The 14,308-nt window shown below is 53.4% G+C and overlaps 1 protein-coding gene across 2 annotated transcripts in view; it reads left to right on the top strand.

The window, feature by feature from the left end:
• Positions 1-7,810: 7,810 nt before the first annotated feature.
• Positions 7,811-14,308, top strand: part of Scube1 (signal peptide, CUB domain and EGF like domain containing 1) — a 119,355-nt gene continuing 112,857 nt past the window's right edge. For both annotated transcript variants that reach the window (XM_021216361.2, XM_021216362.2), the window contains exons 1-2: positions 7,811-7,985; positions 10,820-10,951. In XM_021216361.2, coding sequence (XP_021072020.1) covers positions 7,898-7,985; positions 10,820-10,951 — 220 coding nt within the window. In that variant the 5' untranslated portion in view covers positions 7,811-7,897. The remainder of the gene's footprint in view (positions 7,986-10,819; positions 10,952-14,308) is intronic.

Here is a 14,308-nt window from a genome sequence, read left to right as displayed (position 1 = left end):
CCCTTGATCACTAATTGAGAAAATGCCCCACAGCCGGATCTCATGGAGTCATTTCCTCAACTGAAGCTCCTTTCTCTGTGATAACTCCAGCCTGTGTCAAGTTGACACACAAAACCAGCCAGGACAGGGTGGGAGGATGAATTTCTATTTTGTTGGGAATGTAAGAGATGGCTCAGTGGTTAGGAGAGCTGAGTTCCATTCCCAACACTCATCTCAGGAGGTTCACCTGTAACTCCAGCTCCAAGGAATCCTACGCCCCCTTCTGGCCTCTGAAGACACTGTAGTCATGTGTATAAACCCACATACAGACACACAGAGATACACACACACACAAAATTAAAAATACTTGGGGGGCATTTTATTAATTTCAGCTGTATTTATTTGCTTGCAACAGTAAGGAACAGCAGTAGGAGACAAAGCTGGGGCCTTGTACCTGCTAGGCAAGCACTGAGCCTTTTAACCAAGGCTGCTCCCATTCATCTCCTACCACCAGTGGCCGAGGCTGCCCCCCTCCCGCCCAGCCTGCACTGTGTACGACTGGTCTTGTAGACTGTGCATTCCACAGGGGAACTGGCTGTCTCATTGCTGACATAGCTGGGTCCAGGGAGGGGCTGAAGTTAAACTGTCCTTCTTAGCCCTGATCTGCCTCTACCAGACCTGGTCTGGTCACTCCCACTCTGGATACTGGCAGATGGTATCCTCAGCCAGTTTTCTCAGGACCTCTTGGAATTTTTCCTCTGGCCACTGGAAAGCTCAAAAGAGTTCTCAAAGCTGCTCCTTCCCACCTGTTGGGAGTCAGACCTGGGACAAGGGACTGTGGTGCCTATTTAACATGCCAAAGTGAACCTGGCCTGCAGGTTCTCCCAGCATCCCTCAGTCCCTTCCTGAAATTTCCAGTTCAGGGGGATGGGCTTCCTGTTCCCCACAGGCTCTTCACTACCTAATCCAGACTCTCTCTCTCTCTCTCTCTCTCTCTCTCTCTCTCTCTCTGCAGTCATCTTCCCTGCCCCCCCCATCTCCTTGTTTATGGAAGAACAAGTCTATCCCTCCTCCTCATTTATTTCTGATTGCCAACCTATCTTGTGTTTAAGCTTCTTATTATTGCTATTATCATTATTGCTGCTGCTGTTTGTTTGTTTGTTTGTTTAGAAAGAGGGTCACATGTAGCCCAGGTTGACCTCAAATTCTCTTTGTAGGCGAGGATGACCTTGAACCTTTGTTCTTTCTGCCTCTACCTCCTGAGTGCTGGAATTGCAAGATTAATTGCACCTCCACTGTTGCTGGGAATCAAATCTAGGGCTTTGTGTGTGCCAGGCAAGCTCCCTGTCAACCGAGCTACATCCCCAGCCTCAAAAGAATCGAATAAATGTTGTGTGGTTGAAGTAAAGACTGAGGTACCATCAGGGATACAAGGACCAAACAATCCCAGATGCCTCTGCTTCAACGTGTCCCCAGGCCTTTTCTCTCTGATGGCTCTCCGAGAAGCTATGGTACCAGACAGGTGGATTTGACCCCAAGACTCAGAGAAATAGCTTGGGCTGACTCTGAACACTCGCTCGCAAAGGAGAATTGGTATGGGGCCAAACAAAGGCCTTGACTTAAATCTCAGCATCCCCACCCCAGCCCGAGGGATGCTTCCAGAGCACACTTCTACCACGTCGCTTCCTTGCCTAAGCCTTTCCCTGGCTCCTAATGACATGGGGTCATGTCAGGGCAGCACGGTTTGGAGCCTGCGTCCTGGGATTCTGCAGATTTTCTGCTCCCTGGGACTTCATGTCTGCCCCTCCATTCCAAATGCTCTGTCCTTAAGCCACCAGTTCAGCTCCTACTCACCCTACGGGTACCACTTGCTTTTCTCCCTCACACATGCATCCCCCTGCACTGCAGGCCCCATCTCTTCTCCCCACACAGTACCAGCCTCAAATCCAGCCTCCTTCTTCAAGACAAAACTGTCTTCCTAATTTCCATCCCCCACTAGACCGTGAGTTCCTGCAAGACAGATGCTAAGCCCAGAACAGGGTCTGGCATGCACTGGGTGCTTGGTTGAATGTTGAATGACTGAATGGATGTCACCCTAATAAAACATCAGTGGTTCAATGACAGTCACTGCCTTCCTGATGGTTCTTTGGAGTCCATTATCTGGGACTAGAATCCCAGAGAGGAAACAAAAGCCCAGTGACTGGATGGGCAGGAAGATACAAGATAATGCCACACTGTCCTTGAGGTTTTAGTGAAGTTTTGCCCATCCAAAAGTCCTTACACACACACTCATGTGCACACACACACACACACACACACACAGAGAGAGAGAGAGAGAGAGAGAGAGAGAGAGAGAGAGAGAGAGAAGTATGCATCCATGCACACATACATTCAGGTACACACACATGCATGCATACACACATGCATACACAGAGGCATGCAAACACTTGTACATACACACAAAGACTGCACACATGCATGAAGGCACCCCCTCCACAATACACACTTGTACACACACACAGAAGCATGCACACATGCACACATGTGCACACACATGTACACATAGAGGCTTGCACCCATGTACCCATGCACCCATGCGCACACACAGAAGCATGCGCAGGCACAGGCGTGCACACACTTATGCATGCGTGCACGTACCCACCATCCTCCTTGAGTTCTCAGCAGAGCCTCACTGTCATTTTCAAATTCTCTGTGGCACTTGGAGAAATCACAGGATTTGGGGTCTGTATAGGTAAAATATGAACGAGAAAAAGTAAGAACGCATTTTTAAAAAAAGACTGGCTGTCCACAACAGTTACTCCTGGCTATCAGTAAAGAGAACAGGGCACGCTCAGGAGTCATAGGATGGATCTCCGAGTCTCTGAGGGCTCCAGCCACACCTGCTGACAGACAGAACATCACCAGTCTGCTTGGGTGGTCATGGGTTTTCATAGAAAGTGTTTGCCGGATGACGGGAACGCTTTGTGGACAGGTCTCCCACTGTGAGCCATGGCTAAGCAGGGCGGTCTTGGTTACAAGGGACTGGAACAAGTGTGGCTCAAGAGCAGAAGGAATAACGTGGCCAAGACACTAATGTCTCCCTCCTCCCTCCTTTCCTTCCTCTCCTCTCTCCTCTGTCTTCCCCCCTCCTCTCTCTCTTCCCTTTTTATTCTTCCTCCCTTGCCCTCTCTCCATAGCATCCCCCCTCCTTCCCATCTTGTCCCCTCTCGCTGCCTGAGATTCCTTCTCTCTGAAATGGGCAGCTCCTGTCCACTCAGGAAAGAGGCCACGCCCACAGGTCCACGTACGGAGCGGAGCATCTGACAGGTGTGAGGTAGTCACATGCCTTTGCCTAGACATATGCCTAACTGCTTGGTCAATGGCCCAGCCAGCCACCTGTTGACCTTTGAGGCTTAGAGTGAAGGCTTAAAAGGGACCTTTGGTGACAAAGGGTCTGATCACTTGGAGGGAAAATGGGACTACTGACCTCAGGCTGGGGCTGACTGGGTACATAGCGCCCGGATGGGCCATGCAGGGAGCAGTGAGAACCCATGGTAGGTCCCGGATGGGCCATGCAGGGAGCAGTGAGAACCCATGGTAGGTCCCGGGCTCAGAGAGCAGGGCTGAGGACAGCAAAAAGCATAATGGGGAAGGGGAAAGGAATGGAAGGGAAGGGAGGAGAAGGAAGGGAAGGGGAGGGAGGAGAGGGAAGGGGAGGGGAGGGGAGGGGAGGGGATAGGAGTGAAAGGGAATGGGGAGCATCACCAGTCTGCTTGAGGAGAGGAGGAGGAGGAGGAGGAGGAGGAGGAGAGAAGGAGAGGGCTGGGAGGGAAAGGAAGGGAAAGGGAAGCGAGTGAGCTGTGGCTCAGAAAAGAGGCAGGGTGGAAGCATTACTCGAGGACAGGGAAGCTCAGGGCCATCTCAGGGGGTCAGAAATGCTTATGCCTGGCAGGTGTGAGCCTCGGTTTCTGTGACCTCCAGAAAGTCAGTGGCCAGAGGAAGAAGAGGAGAGACCATGGGCGGAGCCTTGCTTGATCTCTCTCTCTCTCTCTCTCTCTCTCTCTCTGTGTGTGTGTGTGTGTGTGTGTGTGTGTGTGTGTGTAGGCAAGGCTTTGAGGAAGTACTAATGGCCCCCTGAGTTGAGTCTGATATTCTGAGACGGCAATAGGTAGACAAGGTCCCAGGAACAGTAGATTAGTGAGGCTGGACCTTAGTTTCCCCAGATGTCAGATGAGCCCAGACTAGGCTGTCTCCAGATTGTGCTTGTAGCTCTGCTGTCCTCATGTCCATCTGTGAACCTGAAGCCACAGGTCAGGTTCATGGGTGTTCCACATGGGCGCCATGCCCCTGCCCCTAGCCTGTAAAGTGCCTCAGTGAGCTGATGGTTCTCTGCTCCACTTAGGGGTCTCTGAGAAGCACTTCCAGAATCATCCTGTCTCGTCTGCCTCCTGAGAGAGGGAGGAGAGAGTGGCAGAATGGTAAAGCTGACTAAGACCTCAGGCAGGCAGGGAGGGAGGGAGGGAGGGAGGGAGGGAGGTTGCACCTTGCTATGATTTAGGCATCATTTGGAAGCCTCTCTTCTCAATATTGGAACAAAAACAGAAAACTCTCAAAACCTTACAATGAATAGTGTCTGCTGGTGCCATGGTGCCTCTCTGTCCTTCGGTCTCTGTGTTTTATGAATATCCTGTACAGACTGGGGTTCGAATCCCACCTCTGAAATTTGCTAGCTCCGTGATCCAGGACAGGCAACCTCAGATCCATTTTTCTCAGGTGTCCAGTGAGGATGACAACAATTTCTGTGTCATGGGAGTAGATGGCGGGATCCACTGATGTCCCTGTACCATATCAGGTCCCTGGGGGTGCCCAACAAGTGCTATCTATAGTTATAATAAGTGGGAAGGGGAAAGACACAGGGCTACAACTCTGGGCCATCTCAGAGTCTGGATCAGAGGCACCTGGAGACTGAGACCCCATCTGATAGCCCAAGAAAAGTGTCTGTGTGACCGGGGGTGGCACAGGGAACTGAAGAAAGGCCAGAAAAAAAGACCAAAGGGGCAAATACAGCCTCGGAGGAATTAGTTAATCTTCCATAAGAAAAAAGGGGCAAAATGCCAGAAAGTCATCCCCACAGAGGTGAGGCATCTTCATGATGACATTTTACGGTTACAGAGAACTCTGTGCCCCAAAGAACTGTCCCAAGTAATCCAGAGAACCCTTCCTGATTAAAAATGCCCACAATGAAGCATTTATAAACCCATGGCTACTGTCATCATTCAGAGCAGGGGGCTGGGGGTAGTATAATTATCATGACCCTAGCAGGAGCACAAAACCCTGGTCCCAGGGCTTTGGGTTCAATGTCTCCTTAATCCTCCCCAGAGAACACTAGCACCACTCCTCTGCTACTGGGAAGGGGACTGAGGTTTGGAGATGCCCCATTGTCACGCTTGCCCAGTCTTGCCTCATTTTATCTTCCCAGCAACCCTACGAGGTTGTTCAAGCTGAGGAACCCAGGCTGCAGAGGGCTCAGTGATGAGGACACCATTACAGTGATGGGGACACCATTACAGGGCTGGTCAGTGCTGAGATTGTGACCTGAGGTGGGGGTCCCAGAGGACATGCCTAGAAGACAGGAGCTGGGTAATTAATTCCTCTTGCTTCCTTTCAGGCAAACACCTTTGCGAACCGTCACCAGGGGGAGCCAAAGGGCCCCAAGTCCAGGGTCATCTGCTCTGGGCACTCGAGATTTGGGGTTCTGCTGACCAGCCTAGCTTCCCTACAGGGGACAGAGAGGGGGTTGTTTAGGAGAGAGAGAGAGAGACAGCAGCTGCTTTCATTCTTAAGGACCTGGCACGGCCAAAGTCACCTCACTGGAGCAATAGGAGTTCACAGCTGGTTCTGTCTTGTTTCTGGGACCATTTGTTCATTCACCAACTCATTCATTCATTCATTCATGCACAGAGTCATGTGATAACGGCCTTAGCCCCCTTTGGGAACTGTGGCCACAGAGATGGCCCCCAGGGCTGCCTTTTGGATGGTGACAGAGAGAAAGCTGAGGGGTGTAAAAGTGAGACTTCCATTGTCTGAGCCTGAAGGGGGTCTTGCACTGAGCTTATGGGACAGGGACTGGGGTACAGACAGGAGGAAACAAAGGCTTTTGCACGCTTGAAGAGTATTAGGTCATCAGCAAACTTGACCTTCAGGTCACTGAAGATAAAGGTTACTGCAGATAACATTTTCAAATTAGCAAAAGAGTCCCGGGGACTCACAGGAATCCCAAGCCATTCCCAGCCTCCATCCCCCCTTAATATTGAAGGATAGAAGGTCTCATGAATTTAGGGACATATGAGTGGGGATGAGAGTCCCTGAGGAAGAGACATGAAAAACATTGTGCTAAGAAGTCAGAATCCCTTCCCCCCTCCCCCATCCCTTCCCCCGACAACACATCTCGCAAATAGATTGGTTGCACAGGCAAAAAAAAAAAAAAAAAAACTCAAAGCCCTACAGCTGAGAGAAGACAAAATAAGGCATGGTAACAAGGTCCCCAAAATTAAACTACATGGCCAGGAGCAACCAGGGAAAGAAAAATGCACGCAGTGGCCAGGGTAGGAGATGGGGACATAGTAGAGGCCAGGGTTCCACGTTTTCCTCCCTGATTCCATCTGTATAACGTGGAAATGGATCCCTTGCCTCAGTCTCCAAACCATTGCCCTAAGCCCACGGGAAGTCTGGCTAGCAGCAGGAGCCGAGAGACCCATGACTTTAACCTTCTGGAGCCTTGGAAGAGACTGCAAAAGTGTGTGCTGGGGGCAGGGAGGAAGAGAGAGCCAGCGTGGACGGGAACTGCTGGGCGCAACACTGAGCAGGCAGAGTGGACAAAAAGAGAAAAGTCTAGTCTTTGAATCTGGAGAGCAGGAGAAAACAGGAGCTCTTATTGGTGGTTGTCAAGGAGATGGGCCTTGGGGTTTGCTGAACTTCTTCAGCGTCCTGCCTCCCTCCCGAGCTGAGAGAGGCCATTGAGTGCCCTCCAGGCCTCAAGGCCGAGGGGTCAGGTGTAGACCCCGAGCTGGGGGAGGAGGATCTGGGCTAGGGAGACCGCGACGCTACGGTTCCCCCCGCCTCACTGGGCCTGTCACCCGAGGATCTGGGTTTCGCAGAGCAACAAGAGCCTGGGTAGAGAGAGGCCACTCGATCCGGCCAGGTCGAGCGTCCATTCCCTGGGAGCACCGTTCTAGGCGCGACGCGCGCCTGTCCAAGACAAACACTCCTATAACCATTGTCCTCGGGACAGTACTGAAAAGTTCCTTTGATTTTGTACGCAAATTCTGAAGCTATCTTCTAGGGCTTTCCATGCCTACTAGTGTGTGGCTGTCCCCAGCGGCACTTGGCACCCAGTAGCGGCTCAATAAATTCCTATGGATTGGCTGCGTGCTCTGAGCATCTTCTTCACCTCTCCTGGGTGCCTCCCTGCCTTTCTTCACCTCTACTCCCCCAACTGAGTGTTTGCGGGTCTGAAGGGCGCTGCGCCAAGGAAGCTTGGACCTCGGGGATCAGCACACAAAGCAGGACTGGGGAAGAGCAGCCTGGGGCCCAGTCCAGGCCCCGGGTGACACCCTGTACCGTGACCCCAGCTCTCTCGGCTCCCACCCCCCACCTGCCGCCCGCCCCAGGAGAGGAGGCGGGCCCAGACGCCCGCAGGCCACGCCACCCGACGCCCACTGGACGGCCTCCCGCGGAGCTCCGCCCCCCGCGGCCGCGGGCCAATGAGCGCGCGGCTGTCAGCTTGTCCTGCGCGCCGGCTGTGAGGCTCGGAGCCGGAGCGGTAGCGGAGCTCGCTGCAGACAGGAGCGCTCGCGGAGCGGTCGCTCCGAGCGTCCCGTGCCCCGCACGCCAGCACCCGGCGCGGCCCGCAGCGAGCATGGGCGCGGCGGCCGTGCGCTGGCACTTGTGCCTGCTGCTCGCTCTGGGAGCGCGCGGGCGGCTGGTGGGGGGCAGCGGGCTGCCAGGTAAGCGCGAGGACCCTGGGGGATGAGGGCGCGCGGGGTCCTACAGGCTGCCACCCCGCGCCGTCGGAGGCCGCCCAGCGCCGGGTCCTGCCTTCTTGCAAAGTAACTTCTGCGATCGCCCGGGGCGCCCGGGGCCGGCGGGGGCGGGGTGGTCTGAGGCCCCGGGAGGGGAAGCGGGAGGCCAGAGGAAGAAAGGAAGCGCGACGGCCGCCTGCGGGGCCCGGCATGCGTACGGAGACGGGCGGGGACCCCCGAGCCGAGAGCGGCGCTCCCCCGGGGCCAAGGACTGGGCAGCTGCCGCGTAGGAGATACCCGGAGGTGGTCGGAAAGGACGCGCTGAGACTGGAGGGGAGGTGGGAAGATGGAGGGACAGACGGACAAGAGCCGAGGCGCAGAGGGAACAGACAAAAGGGCCCAGGAAGAAGCCCTCAGAAAGACAGCCGCGGGAGGGAAGAGGGGAGAGGAGGCAAGGGAGGGGAGCGAGGAGGCAGTGGACAGCGGAATGGAGAAAGGCAGATCAAAGGACAGAGAGGAGGAGACAGATGGACACCAGACAGAGAGACGGGAGAACTCGGAGGGGCGTCGCCGAGGGAGGGGGCCGAATGAGAGAGGAAGGATGGAGATGTCTGGGAAGAGATGGACAGATGGACTGTCAGACAGGAGGGGGAGAAGAGACGGACAAACGTAGGGAAGGAGGTGGGTGAGAACACGAGTAGCAGAACAGACATCAGAAAGAGGGGGCCAAAGGCACAGGCACAGCCTTTGGTCCAGGCAGAAGGAGCTCCTACGTGGGGGTGTCCCTCCGTGATCAGAGTTTCCCTGTAGGAGCTTCCGGGCAAAGCTGCACACCGAGCCTCTCTTCACATTCTTCCTTGTTCTCCTTGGAGAGGGCGAGGAGGGCTCTGTCTTGCTCTCCCGAGAGTCCCACAGAGATCCAGTGCTAGGGAGTTTATGCTAGTCCATGCTACTTCTCCATTGGTGCTGAGTTTTCTTCCATGCTCCCATTCCAGAAGCTGGGTCTTGTTGAGGATACCAGACAGTCCGTGGGCATTTCTCCCAGACTTTGGGGGTCCTCACCATTATGGGACTATCCTGTGTGCCTCTCCCTTCCTCTCTGTCCCTCCTGGTGTCCATCCTCTTCTGCCTCCCTTTTCCCTCTGAGGAAGTCTGGTGACTCTGGAGCCCCAACGGTTGAAAAAGAAAACCAGAGTTGGCGTGAGCAGCCTGTATCTGAGGATTGCACGGGGACCTGCAGACTGGCTCAGCCAGACTCCCTTGCTCCCAGGCCAAGTTTATAATCTGAAAGGCAGACGGGCCCAGCCTCCCCTTCCCAACTCCTGTGTTTCCATCCTATCTAGGTGGGAGATAGAAGGGACCTCAGAACCCCAGGAAACTTCCCTGACCCTCACTCTCATTCCCTGACCCTTGGGAAGTGGGAAGATGAGCCTCTCTTAGAGGTGTCCCGTGTGGTCTGGCCATCCCTGGCATCCTGCCCTTGAAGTAGTGGGTCCCTCAGTGACCAGCTCTCCAGAGAGCCCTCCCCCCCCACCTCCCTACTGGCCTTGGCTTGTGCTCTCTGGTTTACTATGCTGCCTGCCTCTTGGTTCTTGCCTCCTGCCTCTGAGCAACAGCAGAGGTGGACCACACACTTGAACAAAGGGAGGGATGCTACATGTGTGTACACGTGTGTATCCGTCTTTTGCATGTGTTTTCACGTGCAGGGAAGACTCTCCTGGGCTTCTTTCCAATGCCTCTCTCCCCTCTGGTGAGCTGGTATCATGGAGTCTGGAGTAAAGAACACGGGTGGGGCACAGAGCTAGAGCCCAGGGTCCAGCCAGAGGATAAATTCAAAGTGGACATTATTGAGTGAGGCCAGATGGATAAAGAGATGGGGACATTTGGAGCTTCCCAGGGGGACTGTCCTCAGGGCAGCTGCTGAAAGTCCCTTGTCTGCTCACCTGAGTCCTTCTGCCTGTCCATCTGTGTGGTGCTCCCAGCCAGCGGGAAGGAGGGGGATGCCCAGACAAGCTCATTCTAGGATGGAGCCTAAACCGGTATCGTGTATCACTGGCCTCAGATCCCAAGTTCTGGCTGTTCCCTGAGTAAACTCAGAGTGAGCAAGCGAGGGAAGGGGTGGAGGTGGGGAGAGAGAGTGAGCAGCTTTCTAGATTTATGTACTGACTGGGGACAGGAGGGAGGGTGCATCAGAGCCCTCTGAACCTGGATGGGACTGGGGGGGGGGTCTAGAGGCTGGGCTATGAGCACTGGCTATCTGAAGCCTGGGTTGGCAGAGGGAAAGAAAGGCAGATCTATAGACTCTACTCTGGGTCGGAGCCTAGGGGATGATCCCTCCCACAGTTCCACTGCCTCGGGATCTCACATCTAGGTTACAGGCAACCTCCTTGGATGGCCTCTGCTTGGTACCTGTACACCATTCTGCCTTAGTTTCCCCATCTGCCACCCTGAGGCTGGATCTGAGTTCTTCGGAGGACTCTTTCAGAAGGAGGAGTGTGGACTTGGAAGGATGCCTGTGGGGGAAACCTAGATCCACAGAGAGGTTTTTCTAGCCTTTGGTTTATCCATCTAAGTGAGGATAATGGCTATATCTAATGGGACTGTTATGAAAATAAAGACCAGATGTGAGGAGATGTGTGCCTGGCACAGAGAAGCCGCCTCAAGGATGCTACCAATTTGCTCCTTGTCACATCAAACTGGCATGTGACTGTTAATGTTAGCTAGCCCAGTGGTCAGTGGAAGGATGGGGCATGAACTTCCAGCACAGTCTCAGATGTCTTCCCAGCATGCCTCACCTGCACTTTCCTCCTCCCCCACAGGAGCCACGGATGTGGATGAGTGCTCAGAGGGCACAGATGACTGCCACATAGATGCCATCTGCCAGAACACACCCAAGTCTTACAAATGTCTCTGCAAGCCGGGCTACAAGGGGGAAGGGAGGCAGTGTGAAGGTGAGTTCCCTCAGCCCTCCCCAAGTCGGGGCCAGGGGGAGGTGGCCCGAGGCCTGCCCTGTGGCATAGCAGCAGGCTGATCCTATGGCCCAACCCTGTGGACATGGGCAGTTCGGGCTTCTGTCAGTCCTTCAGGCTTTCCAGGTGACATAGCTGCTCACTTGGAGGGCAAAAGTTGAAAATGTGGGGCACTGGGCTCTCACCTAAATTTTAACTCCCTTTGCCTTGATGATATCAGGCTTGAATGATTATTTGTGTGTCTGGCCCTGGCTACGTATGGGAATCAGTAAAAGCCCAGGGTGACTCATCTTCTAGGTCCTTAACTTCAGCCTCCAAACCACCATGCGTAGCCTGCAGCTTCTGCAGAAGACCTGCCTGCGAGCGGTCTGTGAGGCTGGCTCAGCTGCCTCTCCTCTTTCTAGCCCCAGTCTGTGATTCAAATCATTCATCCGTCTGTCTAGCCGCTCGTCCCTGCACCTGGGGTGCCGAGTTGATGGTTCAGAAACCTGTTCCCCAGGGAAGACGTAGTGGTGCATGCCTGAAATCCCAGCGTTTAAGAGTCCATGCCAATCACACCTCTAATCCCAGCACTCAGTAGACAGAGGCAGGTGGATCTCTGAGTTTGAGGGTAGCCTGGTCTACAAAAGGAAGTTTCAGGACAACCAAACTTTAAGACAGAAACCCTGACTTGAAAAAAAAACCAAAAAAATAATTTTTTAAAAAAAGATTTATTTATTTTATTTATATTAGTACACTGTAGCCATCTTCAGACACACCAGAAGAGGGCATCGGATCCCATTACAGATGGTTGTGAGCCACCACGTGGTTGCTGGGATTTGAACTCAGGACCTCTGGAAGGGCAGTCAGTGCTCTTAACTGCAGAGCCATCTCTCCAGCCCCCCCCCTAAATTATTTTTTTAAAAAAATTTAAAAATAAAATAGAATAAAAAGTCCCAGGCAAGTGGATCTATAGGCTAGACCATCTTGGACACAGTGGGTTTGAGGCTAGCCTGAACTATCTCAAAAAAAGAAAGGAAGGAAGGGAGGAAGGGAGGGGAGGGAGGGAGGGAGGGAGGGAGGGAGGAAGGAAGGAAGGAAGGAAGGAAGGAAGGAAGGAAGGAAGGAAGGAAGGAAAGAAAGAAAAAAGAAAGAAAGAAAAAAAAGAAAGAAAAAGAGAAAGAAAAAAAGAAAGAAAGAAAGAAACAAACAAACAAACAGTCTCCCCAACAGAGGAATGTGAGGCCTCTGTGGTTCTGGGAAGTGGGAGTCTAAGCTAGGTGGGATAGTAACCCATAAAGGTCTTATGGTTATTTGACCCTATGTGTATTGGGCAGAGCTTAGCTATTAGGGTCTATAGACTGTTCTTCCTGATCACGTACTCCTAACCAAGACCTCCCCACCTACCCTCACTGTACAGAGGAAAATCAAGCATTGATTGCAGTGTCTCCCAAGTGTCACAGCAGCACAGATGGAACAAAACCCCAGGGTTTCCTCTCCTCCCTCAGGCTGGTGCTCAGTCTTCAGTGTGGGATTGATTGCCTTGGGCAAGTATTGTGTGAAAACAGGATGCTGTTCTGCCTCTTCTGACCAGGCTCTGCAGAGCTGGGGCCTTACAGCTGCGCGGTGCCCCCAGGAACACAGAGCTCACTGACCCATTGCATTGACTCAGCTTCTACAGACCGAGAGCTGAGCAGATGGCAGCTTCATGAATCCTGCCTAGTGTCAGCTTGCTTGGGTCCTCATTGGCTTGCTTGGGTCCCCAGGAGCTGCAGGGGAGAAGCAGATGTGACCCACAGACTTCTGGGAAGTGCCTGGGCAGCAGGTAGAGAGAGCAGGTCATTTGCAAGGCTGTTGGCAGGTTCTGGAGGGTAGGTAGCTCCAGGTGGTGCAAGTGGGGGCATGTGTGTAATTTCTGACCCTCTCTTTGTCCTTAAGACCCAATGTTCCAGCAAGGGAGGGCCATGTTTGGCACAACCCTCCTGCTAGCCGAAGCCACTGAGCTGGCCTGTCCTTCTCACAGCCCAACTCCTGCTGTCCACTGCCCTTGGCTGACATCCCCTCCTGCCTGTTTCTCTGAAGCCCTTCAGAACTCCACTTAAACTCCCCATACTGATGGAGTCCTGGGATGAGACTCATTTTGTTCATTTTGGGGAAGAATCTCATGGCGTCTAGGTTGGCTTCGAACTTGTTACTTAATTAAGGCTAGCCTTGAACTTGTTATGTGGTTGAGGTTGACATTGAACTCCTGATCCTCCTGCCTCTATTTCTGTAATTACAGACGATTGCAGATGTGTATCAGTAAACCTAGTTAGGGGTCAGACCTAGGGCTCACTGCATGGTAGGTAATCGCTCTGTATCTGAGCTATGTCCAGCCCAAGAGCCAGCCTCTTGTTCCCAAAGTTCAGCCACCTGGCTCTGTGGACCTTTCACCCATCTAGTACCCTTCAGGAACACACATGTAAGGCACACTCCTGCATGACATTCCCATTATACTCCCAGAAGCCCCTCGGCTGCCCTCCACTGTTGCTTTTTCTGACTCTGGGTTCTAATTTCATGTCTTGCATCCCCCAGCCTTGTTTACTGAGGGCTGGGTGTCAGAGCCATCTCTCTCAAGCCATATACAACTGGTTGTAACCCCAGGAACTCAGGAGCACCTCACTTACAAAGTCTGTCATTCTGCTCCCAGCTCCTGGGGCAGGGCTGGTGACATCCCGGGTCTGTAGAATATGTTTAGTCCGAGTCGTCTGCCCAGCCCTGACTGGAGTTCAGATGAGCAATTTGTGAGGCTCCAGCGAGTGGAGGGTGGTGGGAAGCGGGAGCGTGGGAGTTGCTAGGAGGATCTTTTCTGTGATGGTGCCATTTGACCCTGTGTCGTGTGAGAGGAAATCAGAGAACAGCTTGGCCTCTGCAAGGCATCTTGGTTGCAGCCCACTTCTGACATGAGTCCTGGGTGATGGTTTGCCCTCAGCAAGTCTCAGCGTCTCCTTGGGCTCTGTTCTCCACTCATCGTGAAGAGCTGAGCCAAGGCACAGTGTGAAGCCGTCCTGCCTGGGTGCCTAGCTCCCAGGATTCAACATGCAGATGAGTGTGTTACCTGCCACCATGTGCTGTTATAGGAGCTGCAAGCTGCAGGGGCTGGTGAATGACCTTTCAGAGTCCCTCAGTGCCACACGCATTGGAGGCGATGCTCTTGGTTCCATACGCCCTGCCCTTCAGTTGGTGGTGCCTAGGGGCTGAAGTTATAAGTGACAATCTTATAATGCACAGTGAATGCTGGTTGGCCTGGGTTCTGAGGGTCTGGGTAGGCCCAGACTTCTTGTCTTGGGTGTCCTTACTCCTGGAGAATCACAGATGGGC

Source organism: Mus pahari, chromosome 17 (assembly GCF_900095145.1).
Source record: "Mus pahari chromosome 17, PAHARI_EIJ_v1.1, whole genome shotgun sequence".
NCBI lineage: Eukaryota > Metazoa > Chordata > Mammalia > Rodentia > Muridae > Mus > Mus pahari.
This window is presented reverse-complemented; position numbering and strand designations above follow the sequence as displayed.